This window comes from Numida meleagris, chromosome 1 (genome assembly GCF_002078875.1).
Source record: "Numida meleagris isolate 19003 breed g44 Domestic line chromosome 1, NumMel1.0, whole genome shotgun sequence".
Lineage (NCBI taxonomy): Eukaryota > Metazoa > Chordata > Aves > Galliformes > Numididae > Numida > Numida meleagris.
The window spans coordinates 134,186,193-134,204,194 of NC_034409.1; the positions used below are offsets into that span (position 1 = coordinate 134,186,193).

An 18,002-nucleotide genomic window follows, 5' to 3' on the forward strand; every position below is an offset into this window, starting at 1 on the left:
GTGCCACAGCTTCCCCTTCTCTTTTCCTGCTCCCGGCCTGGAAAGGACTTCTGTGAATCCTCCTGTCTAACCCCTTGAAACACAAAGCACTGCTCTTCCTGAACACCAGCACTGTCCACACATGGCAGAGCTCTGCTCCCCTCCTATCACTAATTTTCTCCTATCACTGATCTGCTCCTAGCTTCCCTTTGGTGAGTTTGGCAAAGTTTACCTCTGCAGCACCCTGAGAGACCAGAAACTGTTCTGGCCTCTGGCAGGGTTACGGAGGAGCTACACCATGTATCTCTAGGACTTTTCCCGCCCAGCTGCCACAGCTCATCAGTTTCTGCTGCTTCTACTCTGGCTTCTCATAGCACCAGCTCTATTAAAACCTCATCAGTTTTATGTACTGACTTGTTCCAACAGACAAGTTAAAAGAAAGTGAATTTGCTGGAGGGTGTGACTGGCTGGCTGGACTGCCTCCCAGGTCACTGCTCACTTACCTGCAGCACTCCATGGGTCCTGCCTGGAACTGGGCTTTTCCTGTTTTTTAATTTAGTGAGAGTGGCCAAAATCAACAGGGCTGTTGTCAGCAATGATGCCTCAAGCTTTCCTGACAATTTTAGAGTCCATCTGATTTTTTTCTTGAAAAGCTATGACTTCATGGGAATGCCAGACTTACATGCTAGACTTAATTTCATTCACATCTGTTATCTGCCTGATCGTTTCTCTTTGACAGCTGTTTGATTTGTAGGCTCTGTAGAGCCAGGATTCAGACTTTCTCAGCACCAGGAAGCTGAGCTCCCAACGTATTTTAGGCAGTGTTTGCACTACTCGGGCCTTCAGTACAATGTCTATGCAGAGAACAACATGCATGTTTGGCATGGCTGTGCAGTAGAGAATATGAAATGGTTATTTTCACACTCAGTGTCTCACAGGACAGGACTCTGTGGTAAATCAGAAACTCGTGTGTGTGTTGGGTTTACTATTTAGTAAGTGCATTCTCCTACTGTGTCTTTGTGCTTTGACTCTGCTGGTTTTCTTGCAGTAGGGCTAAGGCCACCCAAACTCAGTTCTGTTGTGCTTTGAGGATGGAGCCCTTTCAAGGCTTGGTTATAGACCTAGTGGAGTAGAAGCCAATGCTGTGTAAATGACAACTCAAAAACGTCCTTTTCTAGAAGAAAAGAAAGGCAAAAATGATGGTGTAATTCTAGTGATACAGTTGCGGGCGTCTTTTAACTTTGTGTGGCATGGTATTTTACATCCTGTTGCTGTGTTTCTACAGGTGAGTTCATTATTGGTCGTGTTATTAAAGCTATGAACAACAGTTGGCATCCAGAATGCTTCTGCTGTGATATCTGCCAAAAAGTATTGGCAGATATTGGATTTGTCAAGAATGCTGGCAGGTGGGTCTTCATCCTTCCTTCTATTACTGATCATGATGAAAATGAAATGAAAGTTGGGAGGGATTTAGAGGTTCCTGAAGCCTTCCTGCTGAGATGGAGTAACTGAAGTGTCTTTTGTGAGAAAAAAGTCTAAGAATGTATCACAAAACTAAGAATGGGTGTCTTAAAATGTGCACATAAAATACTAACCATTTATCTACTTCAACACCAGATTTCTTGTCAAGTGTGTGTTTTGTTCTTGGTGATGTTTCAGGATCAGTAGGATAACACTGTGATAGATACTTAAAAAAAATCAGATGCAGAAGTATTGTCATTTTTAAATAGATTTTTATTTTTCCAACATAGGTTCCCAATTTGAGTCCAGTTTATCACCTTATTCATTAATAAATGCTCTCATTTCAATGGGATCCTTCACTGATTTTTTTTAAGTAGATTATATGGCCATTGATTTCATGTATTTAATATGATACACACAGTTATTTACAGAATTAGGTCCTGTTTTGTCATCCAGCTTCCAGTCTAAATTTTTAAGAGTTTGAGGGTAAAACATTAAATTCAAAAGAGTTGAACAAACAATACTTCTGTGGTGATAGAAAATAAAATAGTAGACTTTCTGAATTTGGTTTGCCTACCAAAGAAATTGTTTTAATGACTTTATTATCCTCCAAAAAATAACTGATAGAAATGATTTTCTATTAGATATTTGATTTGTATTTTTTACCATGGTAACAGGTGCCGGTACTTACCTGTCTTTTTTTATGTTGTTTCAGACATCTCTGCCGTCCTTGCCATAACAAAGAAAAAGCCAGAGGCCTGGGGAAGTACATTTGCCAGAAGTGCCATGCCATTATTGATGAACAACCTCTCATTTTCAAAAATGATCCTTATCACCCTGATCATTTCAACTGTGCAAACTGCGGGTAACTTGAGTTCCACAAAAGAAAACAGGAAAATGCTGGTTTTATTTGCTTCATCCATTTACATTTTAAAGTAGAAACCAGTACTGTACAACAGGCAAGAGGGATGAGTTCTAAGTGACTTGCTATTAGATATGTGTCTGGTTAGAGTTGATAGAGTTGGACCTTCCATTCAAACAACAGATGATCTGTTGAGCAGTAATGAAAGACTGTAATTTGCAGCACAAGGTGGTACCTTAGGAAATACGAGATCTGGGAACAAACTTGCTTGTAGCAGCAAAATGACTGAGATTATTTTTCTGCTACAAAGGGTAGAAAAGTGGTCCTCTTTGGCTGCTTCAGTCATTATCTTGCCTATGTTCTTTCTTTTTAGTTGAGTTGCAGAAAGTATGTTTTTCTTTCAAGCTTTCCCCCACCTTGTTTTATCAACTTCTGCAGCTGTAGAATACATTGCTGCATGTTTCTACATCCTCCACTGATGCGTGGATCAGGGGGCATTGTAGGATATAGCACAAATTATTAGTAGTTTATTTTTTGGTACAAAGGAAGCTATCATTTCAGTATCATAACAAAGGCTGATTTGAAAACCAACCTGTAGTATTGTGTCAGTGCTAGTGTCAGCTTGTATTTTTCTTACTCCGATGTTTGATATCATGGGGAAAACGCAGAGGACTACATTTTCCTTTCAGTTACATTTATGTAAATCTAAAATAAACTAAGTGCTGAGAGGTGCTAAGAGGGCCAGAATATAAGCCAGGCCTGACCACAGCTTTCAGATATGTGTGAAAACAGCTCGGTAGCTATTTTCAGAGTAATTTGATGCATCCTACTTAGCCGGCTTTTTTTGGTTTACTGTGGAGTCGATCAATCTTGTTTAAAAAATAATAATATTGAAATGTCATATTTGATGCTGCTAAATCCATTATTGTAGTATAAATGCAATTACTACAACAAGTGCTAAAAATTAAATGATCTCTCCAGAAACTCTCAAGAGTTGAAATGGTTCAGTTCCTTTATTCATGCTCTCAATTAATTAATATTTGAACAGGAAGGAACTTACTGCTGATGCTCGTGAGCTGAAGGGAGAATTATATTGTTTACCCTGCCATGACAAAATGGGTGTCCCCATCTGTGGAGCATGTAGAAGACCAATTGAAGGACGCGTGGTGAATGCTATGGGCAAACAGTGGCATGTGGAGGTAAACATCAGCTGACACATTGTCTTTCACAAATGTAAACATGAACATACTTAACTGGAATATTGCCGATCAATTTCCATAAAAGGATTAGAAAAGTATGCAGCAGTGATTAGCAAATGCATCTCCTAATCCCATTTTCAACCTTCATGTGTCTGGTCTTCCACTGAGAAAAGACCTTTGCCCACGAAGCTGAAATCAGTAGTCAAAGGAAGCATTGCAAGGTCCTTGTAGAAGAAAATTTCACGAAGTGAGAAGCAGGATATATGGAAAGGCAGTAAAGTTCTGTGACAAACGTAGTACTAGTAAGCATTATAATATTCCTGTGTCTTCCACAGTTACTTGCCATGTAAATACCTCTGAAGCAGTTTAGGTGACAGTTATATCTCAAGTCCATGAAATAAGTCCACAAGATTTAGTACTTTATCTTCCATTTAAGTTATGAAGACAAGCAGTCTAGTCCTTTTGTTTTTAAATTCTCCTCCAGCAAGTGCTTTCTTCACAACATGTAATGGTGGTGAAAATTATTTAATCTCACTTCATTCTGTCATTAATAACATATCAGAATCACTTCCATGGATTTTTTTCTCTTTTTTGTAACATTTGGCTTGAGATGTTAAAGGCAGTAAAAGGAATGTTATTTTAGTGATCTAAAACTACAAAAAAATAGTTTTAATTCTTATTTCCAAGATGGCACAGCTAGCTCAGTACACTTTGGTCATGTTCAGTATAGGGATTGTTTGGTTTGCTTTCTCAAAAAAATACCATTATTTCCAAATAATCAAAAAAAATTACATTATTTTCTTCATAGCATTTTGTTTGTGCAAAATGTGAAAAGCCATTCCTGGGTCATCGTCATTATGAGAGAAAAGGCTTGGCGTACTGTGAAACCCACTACAATCAGGTAAGGCTGCATGTTTTTAAAAATCGTAATTTTTAAATTCACAAATAGATTTTATTAACGGGAGATGGAAAATTATGGAGATTCAGTTCTCTTATGATCACCTGTGAGTATAAAGCTAGTTAGTAGGTGTTCCATTGCAGTCGATTTGTATGGGTTTCTCTATAGATAAGTCTTGCATTGAAAAACAAAAACTGCGGGGATTTCACAAATTTTTCAGAGAAGCTAATGACACCCAACTTTCCCCAAGAACATAAAGAAGATTTGCCACTCAGGAGCTGTGGTTTAACACAAAGCCTTTGAGTTGCATGGTCTTCCTCACAGCTGCTACTCTAAGATGACTGTGTGTTAAGATACACTGCAGTTACTCAGTTGCTGAAGACTACAAAGACTAAATTTGTCGGAGGACACCACCTAGTGACCACTTGCATTTAAATAAGAGATACATATAGTTCTACCATTTCCTTTCAGACTCCCTTAATTGTGCAGTCCAGCACCATAATGGAAAGACCTTTCTTATTTGGAAGCCAAATGCAAGGTGTCGTGTACACATCCTTGCTTGGATAAATAAAGGAGTAAGGATTACGTTTGGGAGTTGTAAGGCATCTGCTAATTACAGATGGATCTTAAATTTGTCAGCGATGAAGGGCAGATGATGGAAATGTTGCTGGCATCCTTGCAGACAATAAATGCCATGACATTATTAGCAATAGTATTGCAGTCATGATAGAGCAAGAACATATGCCAGGCAAGAGCTGAGTGTCGAATGGATGTACAGATGTTTAGCTGGATGATTACTAAATGTATGTGACTCTTCATTGCTGAATTTCAGATGTTCAAATGTTCAGCATTAGAGAAACAGCAAAACAAAACCATATTTGAGGGTGAAGGGTAGAGGGTGAAGCAGATGTAAACAAATGTTTTCACCTTTAACATTATAAAGACTTTTTGTGATAAGATGATGCAAAATTGAATTGGAAATCCAAATCAGACTTGCCACCATTCTCCTTTAGTTAAACTGAAGTAAACAGGAAAGCTACTGAAATACAGTTGTTTTGTTATTTTGAGAAAATACTGTCAATAAAATCATTACATTAAAAATTCATTGCCTCTCCTTCCTCTTCAGCTGTTCGGTGATGTATGTTTCCATTGCAATCGTGTGATCGAAGGAGATGGTAAGCAGTTCCCTAGCTGTTTTCTTAATGTTACATTTTGATGAAAGTTCTCTCTAAAAGTGGAAGCAAGGCCCTTTGTTGAATTCCTGACTGCTCCAATTAAACAGAAAGCAGGTATTCTCTCTGTCAGAAATTAGGATAGATGTGATTAGGAAGAAGACCTTACAGCAAATGTTTCACAATGATGGAAGATCAAACAGGAGCTAAAGAGAACTGTGGTCAGCTGGAAACCTTTTAGTAATAACGAAAGGCGGGGGATACTGGGAGATGCACTGGCTTCCTGTCCCCACCAGCTTTAAAAAGGGACACATACAACTGTGAGAATGACCATATAGGCATGTCTTCAAATGAATTTAGGGATCGTGACCCAGATTTGGAAAAATATGTAAACACTGGACAATTTAGGTGAACTTTCTAAGGGATTTTTTTCTTAAGTGCCTAGCCTCCATTGTTTCAGTTTGGTTCCTGGAGATATTTACCTATCTGTCACAGGCACCTGTCTTTTGAAAATTGAGGCTGATGATAATTTCACAAAACCAGGAAGGAATTGTACTTTGAAATATCTGTCCTGTGAAGGCATAACTGGAAGCAAGTGTTTTAATTTTGAGGAGGAGAGATTGCTTTGGAGGCTTTTTGGACTGTCATGCCACATTATTTTGTTCCTAGCTACACCTGCCTGAAGTAAACACTGTAATACATATATTAGCCTCATCTAAGCCAAAGCCATTATCAAAGTGGGAGGAAGCCTCTAGTATATAAAAGGAGCCGTAAAGTAGTTCATAGTCATGTAAATATAGGGTGAGACCTACATTCCAGAAATGTGCTTTCCCCACACTGGACTGTACCTGCAGAACAACAATCCTGAAGGCTTTGGGGGAAGCTGTGTCCTATTCACTGAGATCCTGAATGAAGACAGCTGGGGCTTGAAGTGAATGAGTAAATGTAGCCTTCTCTGATCACTGTATCTCTGTATGTTGTCAATGTCATGCCATATAATCTGACTCTCATATTGTACATTTTGGTCACTGAATGGAACAGATTATAAAGTAGTATTTATTTTCATTGTGCATCTTCAATTATTCTACATTTCTTCTTTCATTTCTGCACACAAATTTGATACTGCTGTCACAAATGATGAGTATCCAGTACTGTTCTTCCTCTCTCTATCTGGTGAAACAAACACTTGTGGCAGCAGTTTTTTAAGAGACTGCATTATAGAGATCTCTTCTAAGCAGACTTTCCTTTGACTAGTATTATTTTGGCAAGCAGTAGAACAAATGTATGCATATGTGGATGTGCTTGCTCCATAGTGTGAGAAAAAAGTTTTGCATTACAAAGTTCTGTTTCTGTTTGCTGCTGATGGGAGAAGAACATTGCCCTGAATCCTCTAACTTAGGTTAAAAAGAGAAGCAACTTTTGGCAGGGAAAGGTATGAAGGCGTACTGAAAGAGAGGAGCAACAGAAAATTGAGATACAGAACAAAGAGAAAACACTTTCTCTCCCAAACAAAGAATAAAAATATCCACATTTGTCATGATCAAATGATTATTCCACCAGCCCATAACTTTCTTCCCCTTGGTGATGCTGATTGCTGGCTTCACATTACTTTCTTCAGCCAGGCAAGTGCTACAGCTGATGGCACTGCAGTCCAAGCAGGATGTGGGAAATGAAACAGTGAAAACAAAAACACCATTTTGCTGAATGGCTTTTCAGCTGGAAAGCTCTCCTGGTCATATATGAAACACAGCCTCATGAAACAGTTTCCTTAGGTCAGCATGCTATGAGCTGAGATGGAAGCAAGCAACAGGAGTCAGAAATGCATTGGTCTTGCTGCTGAATACAGAGTTGCGTGCCCTCAGAGACAGCTTTAGCAATGCTTCACAGTCCCACTGTGCAACATTCACTTGTGCCTTCCAGGTCTTGCCACATTATTGTTACAGACCTTAATACTTGATACAATAATCAACTGATTGTTCTTCACATCTCATGAACATGTGAGTTCAACTTTTAATTTTTTTCTTTTGTAATGCTAATGATTTCCCCTTTGTTTTTTTTCCTCGCCCTAGTTGTGTCTGCTCTGAATAAGGCATGGTGTGTGAACTGTTTCGCTTGTTCAACTTGCAACACTAAGTTAACACTCAAGTAAGTTAATTGATAGGTGTGATGCCTTCAAAACATATCAGTGGTTATCTTTAAAATATTAGATGTTGCTATAGGTTTAACTGTTACGGTACAAAAGCCATATGAAGAACATTGAGAAAATGTGCCTGTTCCTTCCTCTTGCTCCTTTTACTAATTTACATCTCTTTCAGCTGTCTGTTCCATTCTTCCTTCAGTTCAGTCTTCTTAACTCTTCTCCTTTTTCGTCCTTTATTTTTTCTGCATTTAACTCTGAAGGGATAAGTTTGTTGAAATTGATCTAAAACCTGTCTGCAAACACTGCTATGAGAAAATGCCAGATGAATTTAAGCGACGCCTTGCCAAACGGGAACGTGAAGCAAAGGATAAAGAGAAGCAGAAAAAGAAAAAGCCCATCTGTTTGTAAACTTTTTTTCTTCTCACCACCACCTCTGCTCCTTTCTTCTTTGGTTAGTGCTACAGATGCTTTTATTTAAAGTTTTTGCATGTGTTCATGGCTATCAAAACCAAAATATTTTTCACAAAACTGCAACTTGAAATATTGTTTTTTTATTATATTACGTTTAGTCTGCTTAGCAATACAGTTAAGTTTGAAAGATTTTTTACGAGACACAGTTATAGAGACATAACTCACTCAGAGTATTTCAATCAGTCTACATTGTATACAACCTTCTGAAAATAATTTCATACGTATAAAGTGCAGTTGTAATTTTTTGTCTGTGCACTTTTAATACAGCCCTTATTTTCTTCAGTATCCCTTCCACTAAAACTTCATTTTCTTGCTATGTCATTTTAGAAATAAATTTGTTGAGTTTGATATGAAGCCTGTCTGCAAGAAGTGCTATGAGAAGTTTCCTCTAGAGCTGAAGAAAAGACTGAAGAAATTAGCTGAAACTGTGGGAAGGAAGTGAAGACTTCGTCTGCTCTCCCCTTTCCTTACGAAAATGTTCTGTATATTACTTGGGAGGGACTCTGAGGCTGTAATCAGACAATAGATTATGATGCATGCCTTTTATCTTGAAATTCTCCATTCTCTATACGTGTACATGTATGCGTATTTGTTGATAAACAGACCACACTTACAGACTAAATTAAATGTCAGCTCACCTGAAAGGTTGCTGACCCTGATAATGCACCAATATAAGTGGGCCATTGTGCACAGTAATCTCTGAGGAATTTTAAATTGAGAAAATATGCTTGTGAGTACCTGCAAAAACATACTTTGCAAACGTGTCCAACGTTACGGGCATGTAGTGTCATTTATATTAATGAAAGTATCAGTGTGCAAATTAAGTGTGCGTACAAAATTTCAAGTGGCTAGGGCAAGGAACCAAACATACCTCATTTCCTGGAAAAAATAATGCTTAGATTTCAGGTCAAATAATCCCACTGAGGAGCCGTATTTAAGGTGGTTTGAAAAGTATCATATTTCTAAATGCAGTCACTGTACAAATTACATACTTCCAATAGTTTGTACTTACACGCTGAATCTTTGTACATCAGACTTAGCATGAAATATCTATATGAAGTCTAATTCCCACTGCAAGAAACAAGTATACTCAGAACTACTTGAATTTTGCTATATTCCATTCAGAATAACACATTAACTTTTATATAAGCTTTTGCATTTTATTTACTTTTTGTGCCTTATTCTGCTGGACCATATGTAACAGTGTTCCATTAAATATATATATATAGTTTTATTTCTTATTTTTGTGCAGAAACTATGTACAAGATATTTTCAAAAGATAACAAAATTTGCCTTAATTATGCAGGATGCAAGAAGAAGTTTGTTTCAAGTGTGAATGCCTGAGGTTAAAATTTAGCTTCTAGGCTTCCCTGACTTCTGGAACAGTAATGAAAATGCATATTTCAATTAACTGGCAATATTACTTTTACACTGTGAGTGTGAATTTATGCAGTTTGATCCTACTAGGATCTATTTCTTTAGCCATCTTCAAGAACTGTGCTCACAAATCGTCAGAATTCATTGTAGTATGCTTGTGATTGCTTTATACTACTGACTTCTGACCACAAAAATTTGTTTTATTTTTCCCTTTTCTGTCAAAAATACAGTTACTTAGGAATTCTTGATGGTACCATGTATGCAAAGTATGCAAACCTTTTTTTCATATTAGAGACTTACACAATTTTTATGTAATTACATCATAGCAAGCAAAATTTCCCTTCCTGTTTATGGAAAACCAGTTGCTTTAAAACATCTTTCCAGTGTCATCAATAAAGACTATGTTGTTAAAACCTGTATCACCTGTCTTACATGAGTGCTTGAGATGGGTGGAAAAGCAACTCAGCAGCCTTCCATCACCATGCTTCCACCTGTGACTATGCATGTGAAACTCTTTTACTGTCCTGACTTAAAGGAGGCGTATGCCTATCCTAAATATGCACTTTAGTTTTCAGGTTTAGAAAAGAAATTGTCGTTGGTTTCATAACAAACAGCTTGATTCTTCTGGATATTTTCTGAATGGCGGTGTCACTAGGTTTTCTGAAAGAAACTAAGTTTAAAAGGCACATCCTCCTCCCAAATTTTTCTCTCTCCTCTTTTCACTGTAATGTAACTTTCATCCCAGACTTCCAGTTTAGTGCTAGGAAGGGTATTTTTTTACTATATTATTGTATACTGTTATTCCATGCAGTAACAGTTCAGTAGCAGAAAGCAGTTGTTACTGTGTTCATGACTGAAGTTTCCCAGCCAACCATAATAAGCATAGTAACACTGTTGAGATTTTGGACTGTGCCATAGATTCAGTCAATCATACTCGGCAATGCTTCCTTTAAATTGTAATTAAGTTCAAGTGTGTTTGTTTTGTTTTGATTTGTTTTTCCACATTACACTGACCATATGCACAGCATTATTGCTCAGAGAGCTGGGAACAATCCCTAACTTGAGGCTGCACAGCAAGCTCTGCCTCACAGGGTTGTATCCACACCTTGCTGGCAGTGTGTAGCCATCAGTCTCCCCTGGGTTCTGTGGCAATCCTGGGGCCCTAACACATAATATTTGTTGCCGTTTTTTCAAGTTCTTGATAGTGAACACTGTGCTACAGTGCTGTAGCAGCAAGACAGTGGTTTCTATGGCATTAACACAAGCGTGTATTTCCGACTCCACAAATAGTACCAAGGGTGTCTCGGGGCCTCAAAGCCTATTGCATCCCATAAAGATATCAGAAGGAAGGGACTAGCAGGCCAGGTAGTCCAAACATCTGCTCCAGGCAAGTGTAACTTTCAAAGCTGCATCAATACTGGAAGTCTTACCTAGCCAACTTTTGAGCATCTCCAAGGAAAAGATGATTTCACAGACCTCTGTGGGCAATATGTTCCAGTGTTTGATCAGTTTCATGGTCAAGTTTTTTTCTGTATTCTTGTTGTTTCCCCAGTGGAAGGTTGCTCAAATTCACACTGCTCACTCAGGAGCTGTCTTTGGAGTAAACTACCATTGAAGCAATAACCATGGATATTGTCATCAAAAGCATTAATTAAAAGCAGTGCAAAACAGAGCCAGGGAGTGAGCTAGCAATTAGGCAACCTAGACAATTACAGGTCTGGTGTTGAAGCTCACTTCCTGGCCTGTCAGTACTGTAAATATTTCACATAGATGTACATGCTTTGAGGCTGATTTTATTACAAGAAGGACATTGAGGCCCTGGAGTGTGTCCAGAGAAGGGCAGCAAAGCTGTGAGGGGTCTGGAGAACAAGTTTTATGAGGAGCAGCTGAGGGAGCTGGGGTTGTTCAGTCTGGAGGAGGCTCAGGAGAGACCTTATCGCTCTCTACAATGATCTGAAAGGAGGTTGTGGCAAGGTGGGGGTTGGCCTCTTCTCCCAGAGATAGGATGAGAGGGAATGGCCTCAAATTGCACCAGGGGAGGTTCAGGTTGGATATTACTAAAAATGCATCCTCAAAAAGAGTGGTGAAGCGCTGGCACAGGCTGTCCAGGGAGGAGATACAGCCACTGTCCCTGGAGATGTTCAATAACTGTGTGGATGTGGCACTGTCACATCCCGCCCATAAGGGGAGGGAAGAGGTGACCAGATTCATGAATACCCCCAGTTCGATTATGGTAAAACAATACACAGAGGCCCCCACACTGAAATCGATTTTAATGAAAATCTATGTACTACAATTATTCCAAAATACTGGCACACAATTATCCCAAAAATACTGCCATTCTAACACTTAAAATCTATCTTAAATTTTGTGGCTAAACTGTATGGCTTTAAGAAACCAAAATAAACCTCACAATTACTTAACAACTTTACGACTTAACAAAAGATAAGACTTTTAAGAAACCAAAATAAGTCTTGCAAGTACTTAACAAGAGAATAAGAACAAAAAAGAGAAGACTGAGGAAAACAGAAACAATAAGAATCAGATAGACAGGAAAAGATTGATCACCAGTCTGTTTATAAGATCTCATACGTCACTGATAACCTCTTCTGACTGGTTGTTATGGCAATGGCCTTGCACTGCATTGAGACAAGCCAAGCACACTGCAGAAAGTCAGAAAGTGCTTTTTGCTGATCCTTCACAGGCACTGAGGGACGTGGTTAGTGGGCATGGTGGTGATGGGTTGACAGTTGGACTGGATGATCTTAGAGGTCATTTCCAACCTTAAGGATTATGAGGCTCTATGATTGTTTTTTGAACCATGTTCCCTAGTAGGTCTCCCGAAGAAGGCTATGAGCCTGGGATTTGGGAACGGATGCCTCAGTTTTGCCTCCTTTCTGCTGCATGAGATCAATCATTTATGGGCAAGAGAGATCCCTTTTAAAACTCCTGCTTCAAGTAACAGTACGGAGCACTTCAGAAAGCCCAGTGAATGTAGATGTAGGAGGAAGGACCTGCGCCTAAAGTCTTTCTGCCTCTGGCAGCTGCAAGCCCTGTCCTCAGTTCCTACCAAGGAATCAAGATAGGCAGCGAGCCAGGCAGTGCATGGTAGGATTGGAAGCGTAGCACCCCTAGCGTAGCTACTAGAGTAGCAAGGGTAACAGTCCTGCCTGCTGAGCTGCCTTCCTGGTGTTGTGACCTCTGGAGACAACAGCAAGTGCCAGTTCCTCGGGGATGGGAAAGAGACAGTGACTGGTATCAAGGCCTTGTCAGTAAGAAGGCAATTTCACTCGCCTCCCCATCAGCTAGAAAGCAAAAATTTCCTCCAGTGACTCCTGAGCCAGCTCTAAGCACTAAGCTGATGCTTTGCACCAACACTACGTCTTTTAATATTTAGCCTGGCAGGTGCTGATGAGCTGTTTGTAACCCCAGTAATTCAAAAAGCAGAGGAAAAACAAATCCTCCTTTTATTCTTAGGAAATTAAATGTAACATCTACATATATCACCATAAATAGAGAAAATAAAAGGGAGAGTTAACTTGGGATGCTACATGGATGCTGGTCTTTGTGAATCAGCTGAGTACCCTGTTTTTCCTGCAAAGACAGTAAGAGTTGTGGAGATGTCAGCGTTTCTTGGGTACAGCAGGAGCCTTAGGGTTTATAGTAGTTGTGGACAGGGTGAATTTGTGATTAATTCTTCATGGAGACTTCACAGAACTTGGACCTTGGTAGCCCCACTTTGCTTGGAACCAGCAGAAAAAAGAGATTGGCCCCTCCAGTAAACAGGAGCCGGGCCTCCCTGACAGGAATTAAACCATCGGGCAGTGCTGGTGCTCAGAATCACAGAACTGACAACTTAGAACACCACTTTTTAACCCGTCCTTTGGTTTGCGCATCCTGCCATCTTATGGGCCGCTTCTCATGACAACCACTGCAATGAGTTGAAAACTCACTGTACAGGAGTCCAAACAATAAAGCCCAGGCTGATGGATGATGCTGACAGGAAAACACCTCAGAACAGCCTGACACACGTTAAGTTTTGAAAGACCGCGCAAGCGTAGACAGGCCGAGGAGGATACCAGCCCCACGCAGAGGCACGCAACAAAATCCCCAGCGCTTCCCAGCCTCTACCGCCCACTACCCACACCGCCAATACGAGAACAAACTGCGCAACCACCGCTCACACCGCGCATGCGCCTACGTGGCGCATGCGCAAAGGGCGCCCCGCCCCGGGCTGTGACGTCGCGCTTTGCCGCGCTCAGAGGCTGCGGCGCGATCACCGGAGGAGGGCGTTCCGCTGTGCGGGGAGCGGGAACTTGCGTAACGCATGAGTGCCAGCCTTCCGCCGCTTCCTCTTTCTCTTGGCAAGGCCCAGCGCGATCACTGACGACGAGTACCGGCCGGACGGCCGGGCTCGGCGCCATGATACGGCGCACGAAGCCCGAGGTGGAGAGATACGTCGCCTCCGTGCAGGCCGCCGCCTCCTCTCCCAGAGAGGTGAGTGCCGCGGGCCCGGCCGGCGCCGCCACGGAGCTCCCGCGGCCTTTCCAGGGCCGCGGTGGGGTCCGCTCCCCGCCCTTCGCTCCTTCCGCGGGTGCCGGGCCCGAGGGGCGGCCACGGCCTTCGCTGGTGCCCGGGATGGTTCGCGGGGGCCGGCGGGCCTGGTGCGCGGGAAAAGCGCGGGGCTGCCCGGCCGGGCCGCGCTTTGCGGCCTTATCCCTCGGGTACGGGGGGAGGGTTGGGGGGGGGGGTCGTGGCGTTCCGCTCCCGGGAGCGCTTCTGAGTCAGAGCTTACTCAGGCGCGCATGGAGTCGGGTGGGCGGGGAGTCGAAGCCGAGGGAGGCTGCTGTGAGGGACGGCGCGGAGTTGCCTGCTTGAAAACGTGGTTTGCCACAGCTGCGCGCCTCTTGAAGCTGGTGAGCCCTTGGTAGCCTTCTAAGGAGCCCACCAGCGTGGCGAAGTACTCATCCCTCCTGTTTTGTGAGAATAGTTCCCGAGTTTCCAGCCTTCCCTCTCTTCAGGAACTAAGGAACAACAGTAGGGAACGCATGTGCTTAAGCTTTCGGTTTTCTTTTTGCTGTGTTGCGTGGCTGTTACTCCTGTCTGTGTGACAGCACTGTGAAACATCAGTAATGAGAGAGAGATGGGGGAAATAGCTTTGCTGCTGTGCATTAGTAACTGGGCAGCCAGATGATTCCCGGATATCTGGAAAATGGTGCACAGGTCATAGTGAGCTGACTGATGCAATTCATATGAGTGATTTAATCCTGAAAGGCCCTGCTCTGCTGCTCTGAATTGGTTTTATTGCAGAGGTAGAATATTCAGCAGCGTGTTGTATAGCGTGAATGCACACAGTGATGAAGCAGGGCCTTTATGCAAGTGGAAGGCCTTCCTGACCTTCTCAAACAGCAATAGAGTTGTTCTGTCACTTTGCTTAGTTGACTTTGATGCTATTTAGACTATGCAGTGTTGAGTGTATCACTGCCAAATTCAGAGATAGCCTTTGACAATGTTGGTATTCCTGTGAGGCTCAACAAAAAACATTCCCTCTCCTTTTGTTGTGCTCAAGGCCAACTGATGTGGGTTTAGTTTTCATCTTTTCAGTGACGCTTGCAACTGGCTGTATAGCACAGTCAGTGATGGAAGTAGTTACTGGTTTTCTTGTTGTGTTGCTTTTGGAGAGGAGGGTCATACAAGGCTGCAAGCGTTTATGTTGAGGTTTCTTTTCAGCCCTGTTTACAAGGAGATGTCAAGCATGATTCCACTCTGGTGTATGTCAGTGTATCTGTGTTTTACTTCAAAATACTGATTGAAAAGTAGGAGACCCGCATTCTTTTGCATTCACTTTTTTAAATTTTTCAGGAATAATTTGGGGGTGGGAAGAGGATTGGAGACTAAATTCAAGTGTATTTAGACTGTAGAAACTTGTTTCACGGTTGGAGTCACATATGTAACACTACTTCCAGTACTTCTCGATTCTCAAACAAAATCTACTTTTGAAGTGATATGTGGAGCTCAGATTTTAGATTTGTTACCTAGTTTATATCTACCACGAAGTTTTTTCTTGTGACTTATTAGTTCTCTAGGTCATTCACACAGGTAAAAAAAATGTTTCTTCAGTGCAGTTAGTTCTGATGTTATCAGTCCAAAATAACTTGAACACATGCACTCTGTGAGTGAAAGGTGAAAAGTACCTCTCCAAAGGTATTTATTGAAGGGTAGAACAAGGAAATAAAAGTGAAGATTAAAAAAAAAAAAAAGGCAAAACAGAGGGCAGGGCAGGCAAGAGGTGAGGGTGACAGAAGCATGGACAGGAGGAGCTGGACTCTTAATTTGTGACGTTTGTTTTCTTCTGCAGCATAGATACACTGCAAGGAAAGAAAGCTTAAATGTAGCTGACCCTTTCTTCTACTCTCTTTAGTCAGAAACGTTTATGAAATGTACCAAGTGTTAAGACTTGCTTGCTTTGCTAGTAACCTCAGTTTTGCTTTGGTAGCCTTTGCGAGTTATTGGGAAAAAACATTATTTTCTTAATCCTATATCTTTCAAAAACAAAGCTCTGAATACAAGGAGTGAACTGGAGCTGATAACTATTAAGAAACTTTTAGAAGCGTTACGCATCCCTGAAAAGAAGCACCTCTCTATTCAATTACTTCAAAAGCACTGTACATCTAAAATACACCTGTCACTTTTTTTTTCCTTCAGAAATCGTTGAAAGGATTCATCTGTGCTAAGCTGTATTTTGAACTAAAAGAATATGAACTTGCTAAAAGGTAATAAATGTTGATGTATCTTGTTCTGTTCTTTAATAGAAAAGCTAAATGGAGTAGGCTGGAGAAATCAAGACTGTTATCATGCTGTTTTAAGGCAGCAGTAAATGGGAGAATTTGGTGCCATTTAAATCTTTTCTAAAACATCAACTTAAAAGATGATTAGCTATATGGTGCTGTAAAACCCATTTGGTTGAAATGTTTTTTCTTCCATTATATTACTGCTTTGAGTTTCTGTGCAATGCTGCTTTTTTTAATAAATAAAATAATTTGCCAGTACTTGCAAGCAAATATGTAGCATCTCTACATGTGAAGATAATGTTGTTCCTTACTTTAAGCTCTCGATCAAGTACCTAGAACTAAATATGGCTATACGTCCTATATGACAGATTAAATTCCCACATTAGCTACACAGTGTGGGGGGACTTGAATTACTGAGAAATATTGATCCTTCTGTTTTTGGTGTTTTTTTTTTTTTTGCTCTGTAGATATATATCTACTTATCTTAGCGTCCAAGAGAGAGATCCCAAAGCACATAGGTTTCTGGGACAGATTTATGAAGCTCAAGATAACATAGAAAAAGCTTTTGGGTGTTACAAGGTAAGCACTTCACTCGCCTCCCTAACGTCCTGCTTTATTCCTTCGTTAAAAGACTTGATCTTTGTGCTACCTGCTCTTATATTCTTTTTCCTGCTGCCCTTTGGACTAAGAGTCTGTGACCCCTGTAGAATTCTGTAGTAGGGATTATGGTGACAGCAGTGGTCTAGCTGCTACTGGAAGACTAGACTGAGAGTGTTTTTCAGTTGCATTATTTGTTTGTTTTTTTTTTGTTAGTGATGGGCTTCTTGTTTGTTTGTTTCCTCAGAGGTAGAGGGTATGGGGCAAATAAAGTTTTGATCAGGCAAGCATATAGATGTGAAATTCACGGTCAACATTTCATTATTCAGGCTTCAGGGAGGGAGAGGATGTGCACAAAAGTCTTGCTGCCGGTGCACTGGCGTACTGTCACTCTTTGTGACTTAATATGGAGACTTTTGAAAAATGGAATTAAGTTAAACCAGAGATGCTCATAGTCCAGCTGCCTGAGCAGAGCAGTAGCTAGTGATAGAGGCAGAGGAGCTGGTTTTGGCCTTATTTCTCTTACCCTCTTCTGAATTCCAGCAGTTGTCTGGGTGCCATAAACTAATGGTGGCCTTTCAAAAGGGAGGCTTTTCTTAAAGTAGTCAGAAAGTATTTATTTGATAGCTCTAATTTGAATGTTTAATGGGGGTCATATTTTCTTTCCTATTCTATATGGCTTGCAAGATCAAGTTGCTAGTAACTTTTTTTTCTTCTGTGTGCGCATGGGGAAAACTAGCGTTCCGTGGAGCTGAACCCAGTACAGAAAGATCTTGTACTGAAGATTGCAGAGTTACTGTGCAATAATGACATCACTGATGGAAGAGCAAAGTACTGGGTTGAGAAGGCTGCCAGGCTGTTCCCTGGGAATCCTGCTGCTTACAGATTGAAGGTGAATTCCAACTTCTGATCTCTGTTCTGTGCCTAAAAGAAACTTTAGTTTCTTCAAGTGATGGGAAAACCATGTTAATAATGATATCTAAGAGGTCAAGGTTAAATAGATGGAGTATTGCGCGGCTGTTGTGTGACTATGCAGATTTTTAGATTTTTGAGAT

General features: G+C 40.9%; 2 protein-coding genes across 8 annotated transcripts in view; both read left to right on the forward strand.

The window, feature by feature from the left end:
• Nucleotides 1-9,978, forward strand: part of LIMS1 (LIM zinc finger domain containing 1) — a 65,829-nt gene extending 55,851 nt beyond the window's left edge. For all 7 annotated transcript variants that reach the window (XM_021414264.1, XM_021414295.1, XM_021414273.1 and 4 more), the window contains exons 4-10: nt 1,265-1,385; nt 2,156-2,305; nt 3,351-3,501; nt 4,310-4,402; nt 5,526-5,574; nt 7,641-7,716; nt 8,510-9,978. In XM_021414264.1, the coding sequence (XP_021269939.1) occupies nt 1,265-1,385; nt 2,156-2,305; nt 3,351-3,501; nt 4,310-4,402; nt 5,526-5,574; nt 7,641-7,716; nt 8,510-8,624 (755 nt within the window). In that variant the 3' untranslated portion in view covers nt 8,625-9,978. The remainder of the gene's footprint in view (nt 1-1,264; nt 1,386-2,155; nt 2,306-3,350; nt 3,502-4,309; nt 4,403-5,525; nt 5,575-7,640; nt 7,717-8,509) is intronic.
• Nucleotides 13,587-18,002, forward strand: part of LOC110407092 (E3 SUMO-protein ligase RanBP2-like) — a 31,283-nt gene continuing 26,867 nt past the window's right edge. The window contains exons 1-4 of the mRNA XM_021414362.1: nt 13,587-14,056; nt 16,265-16,332; nt 16,818-16,929; nt 17,687-17,839. Coding sequence (XP_021270037.1) covers nt 13,751-14,056; nt 16,265-16,332; nt 16,818-16,929; nt 17,687-17,839 — 639 coding nt within the window. The 5' untranslated portion in view covers nt 13,587-13,750. The remainder of the gene's footprint in view (nt 14,057-16,264; nt 16,333-16,817; nt 16,930-17,686; nt 17,840-18,002) is intronic.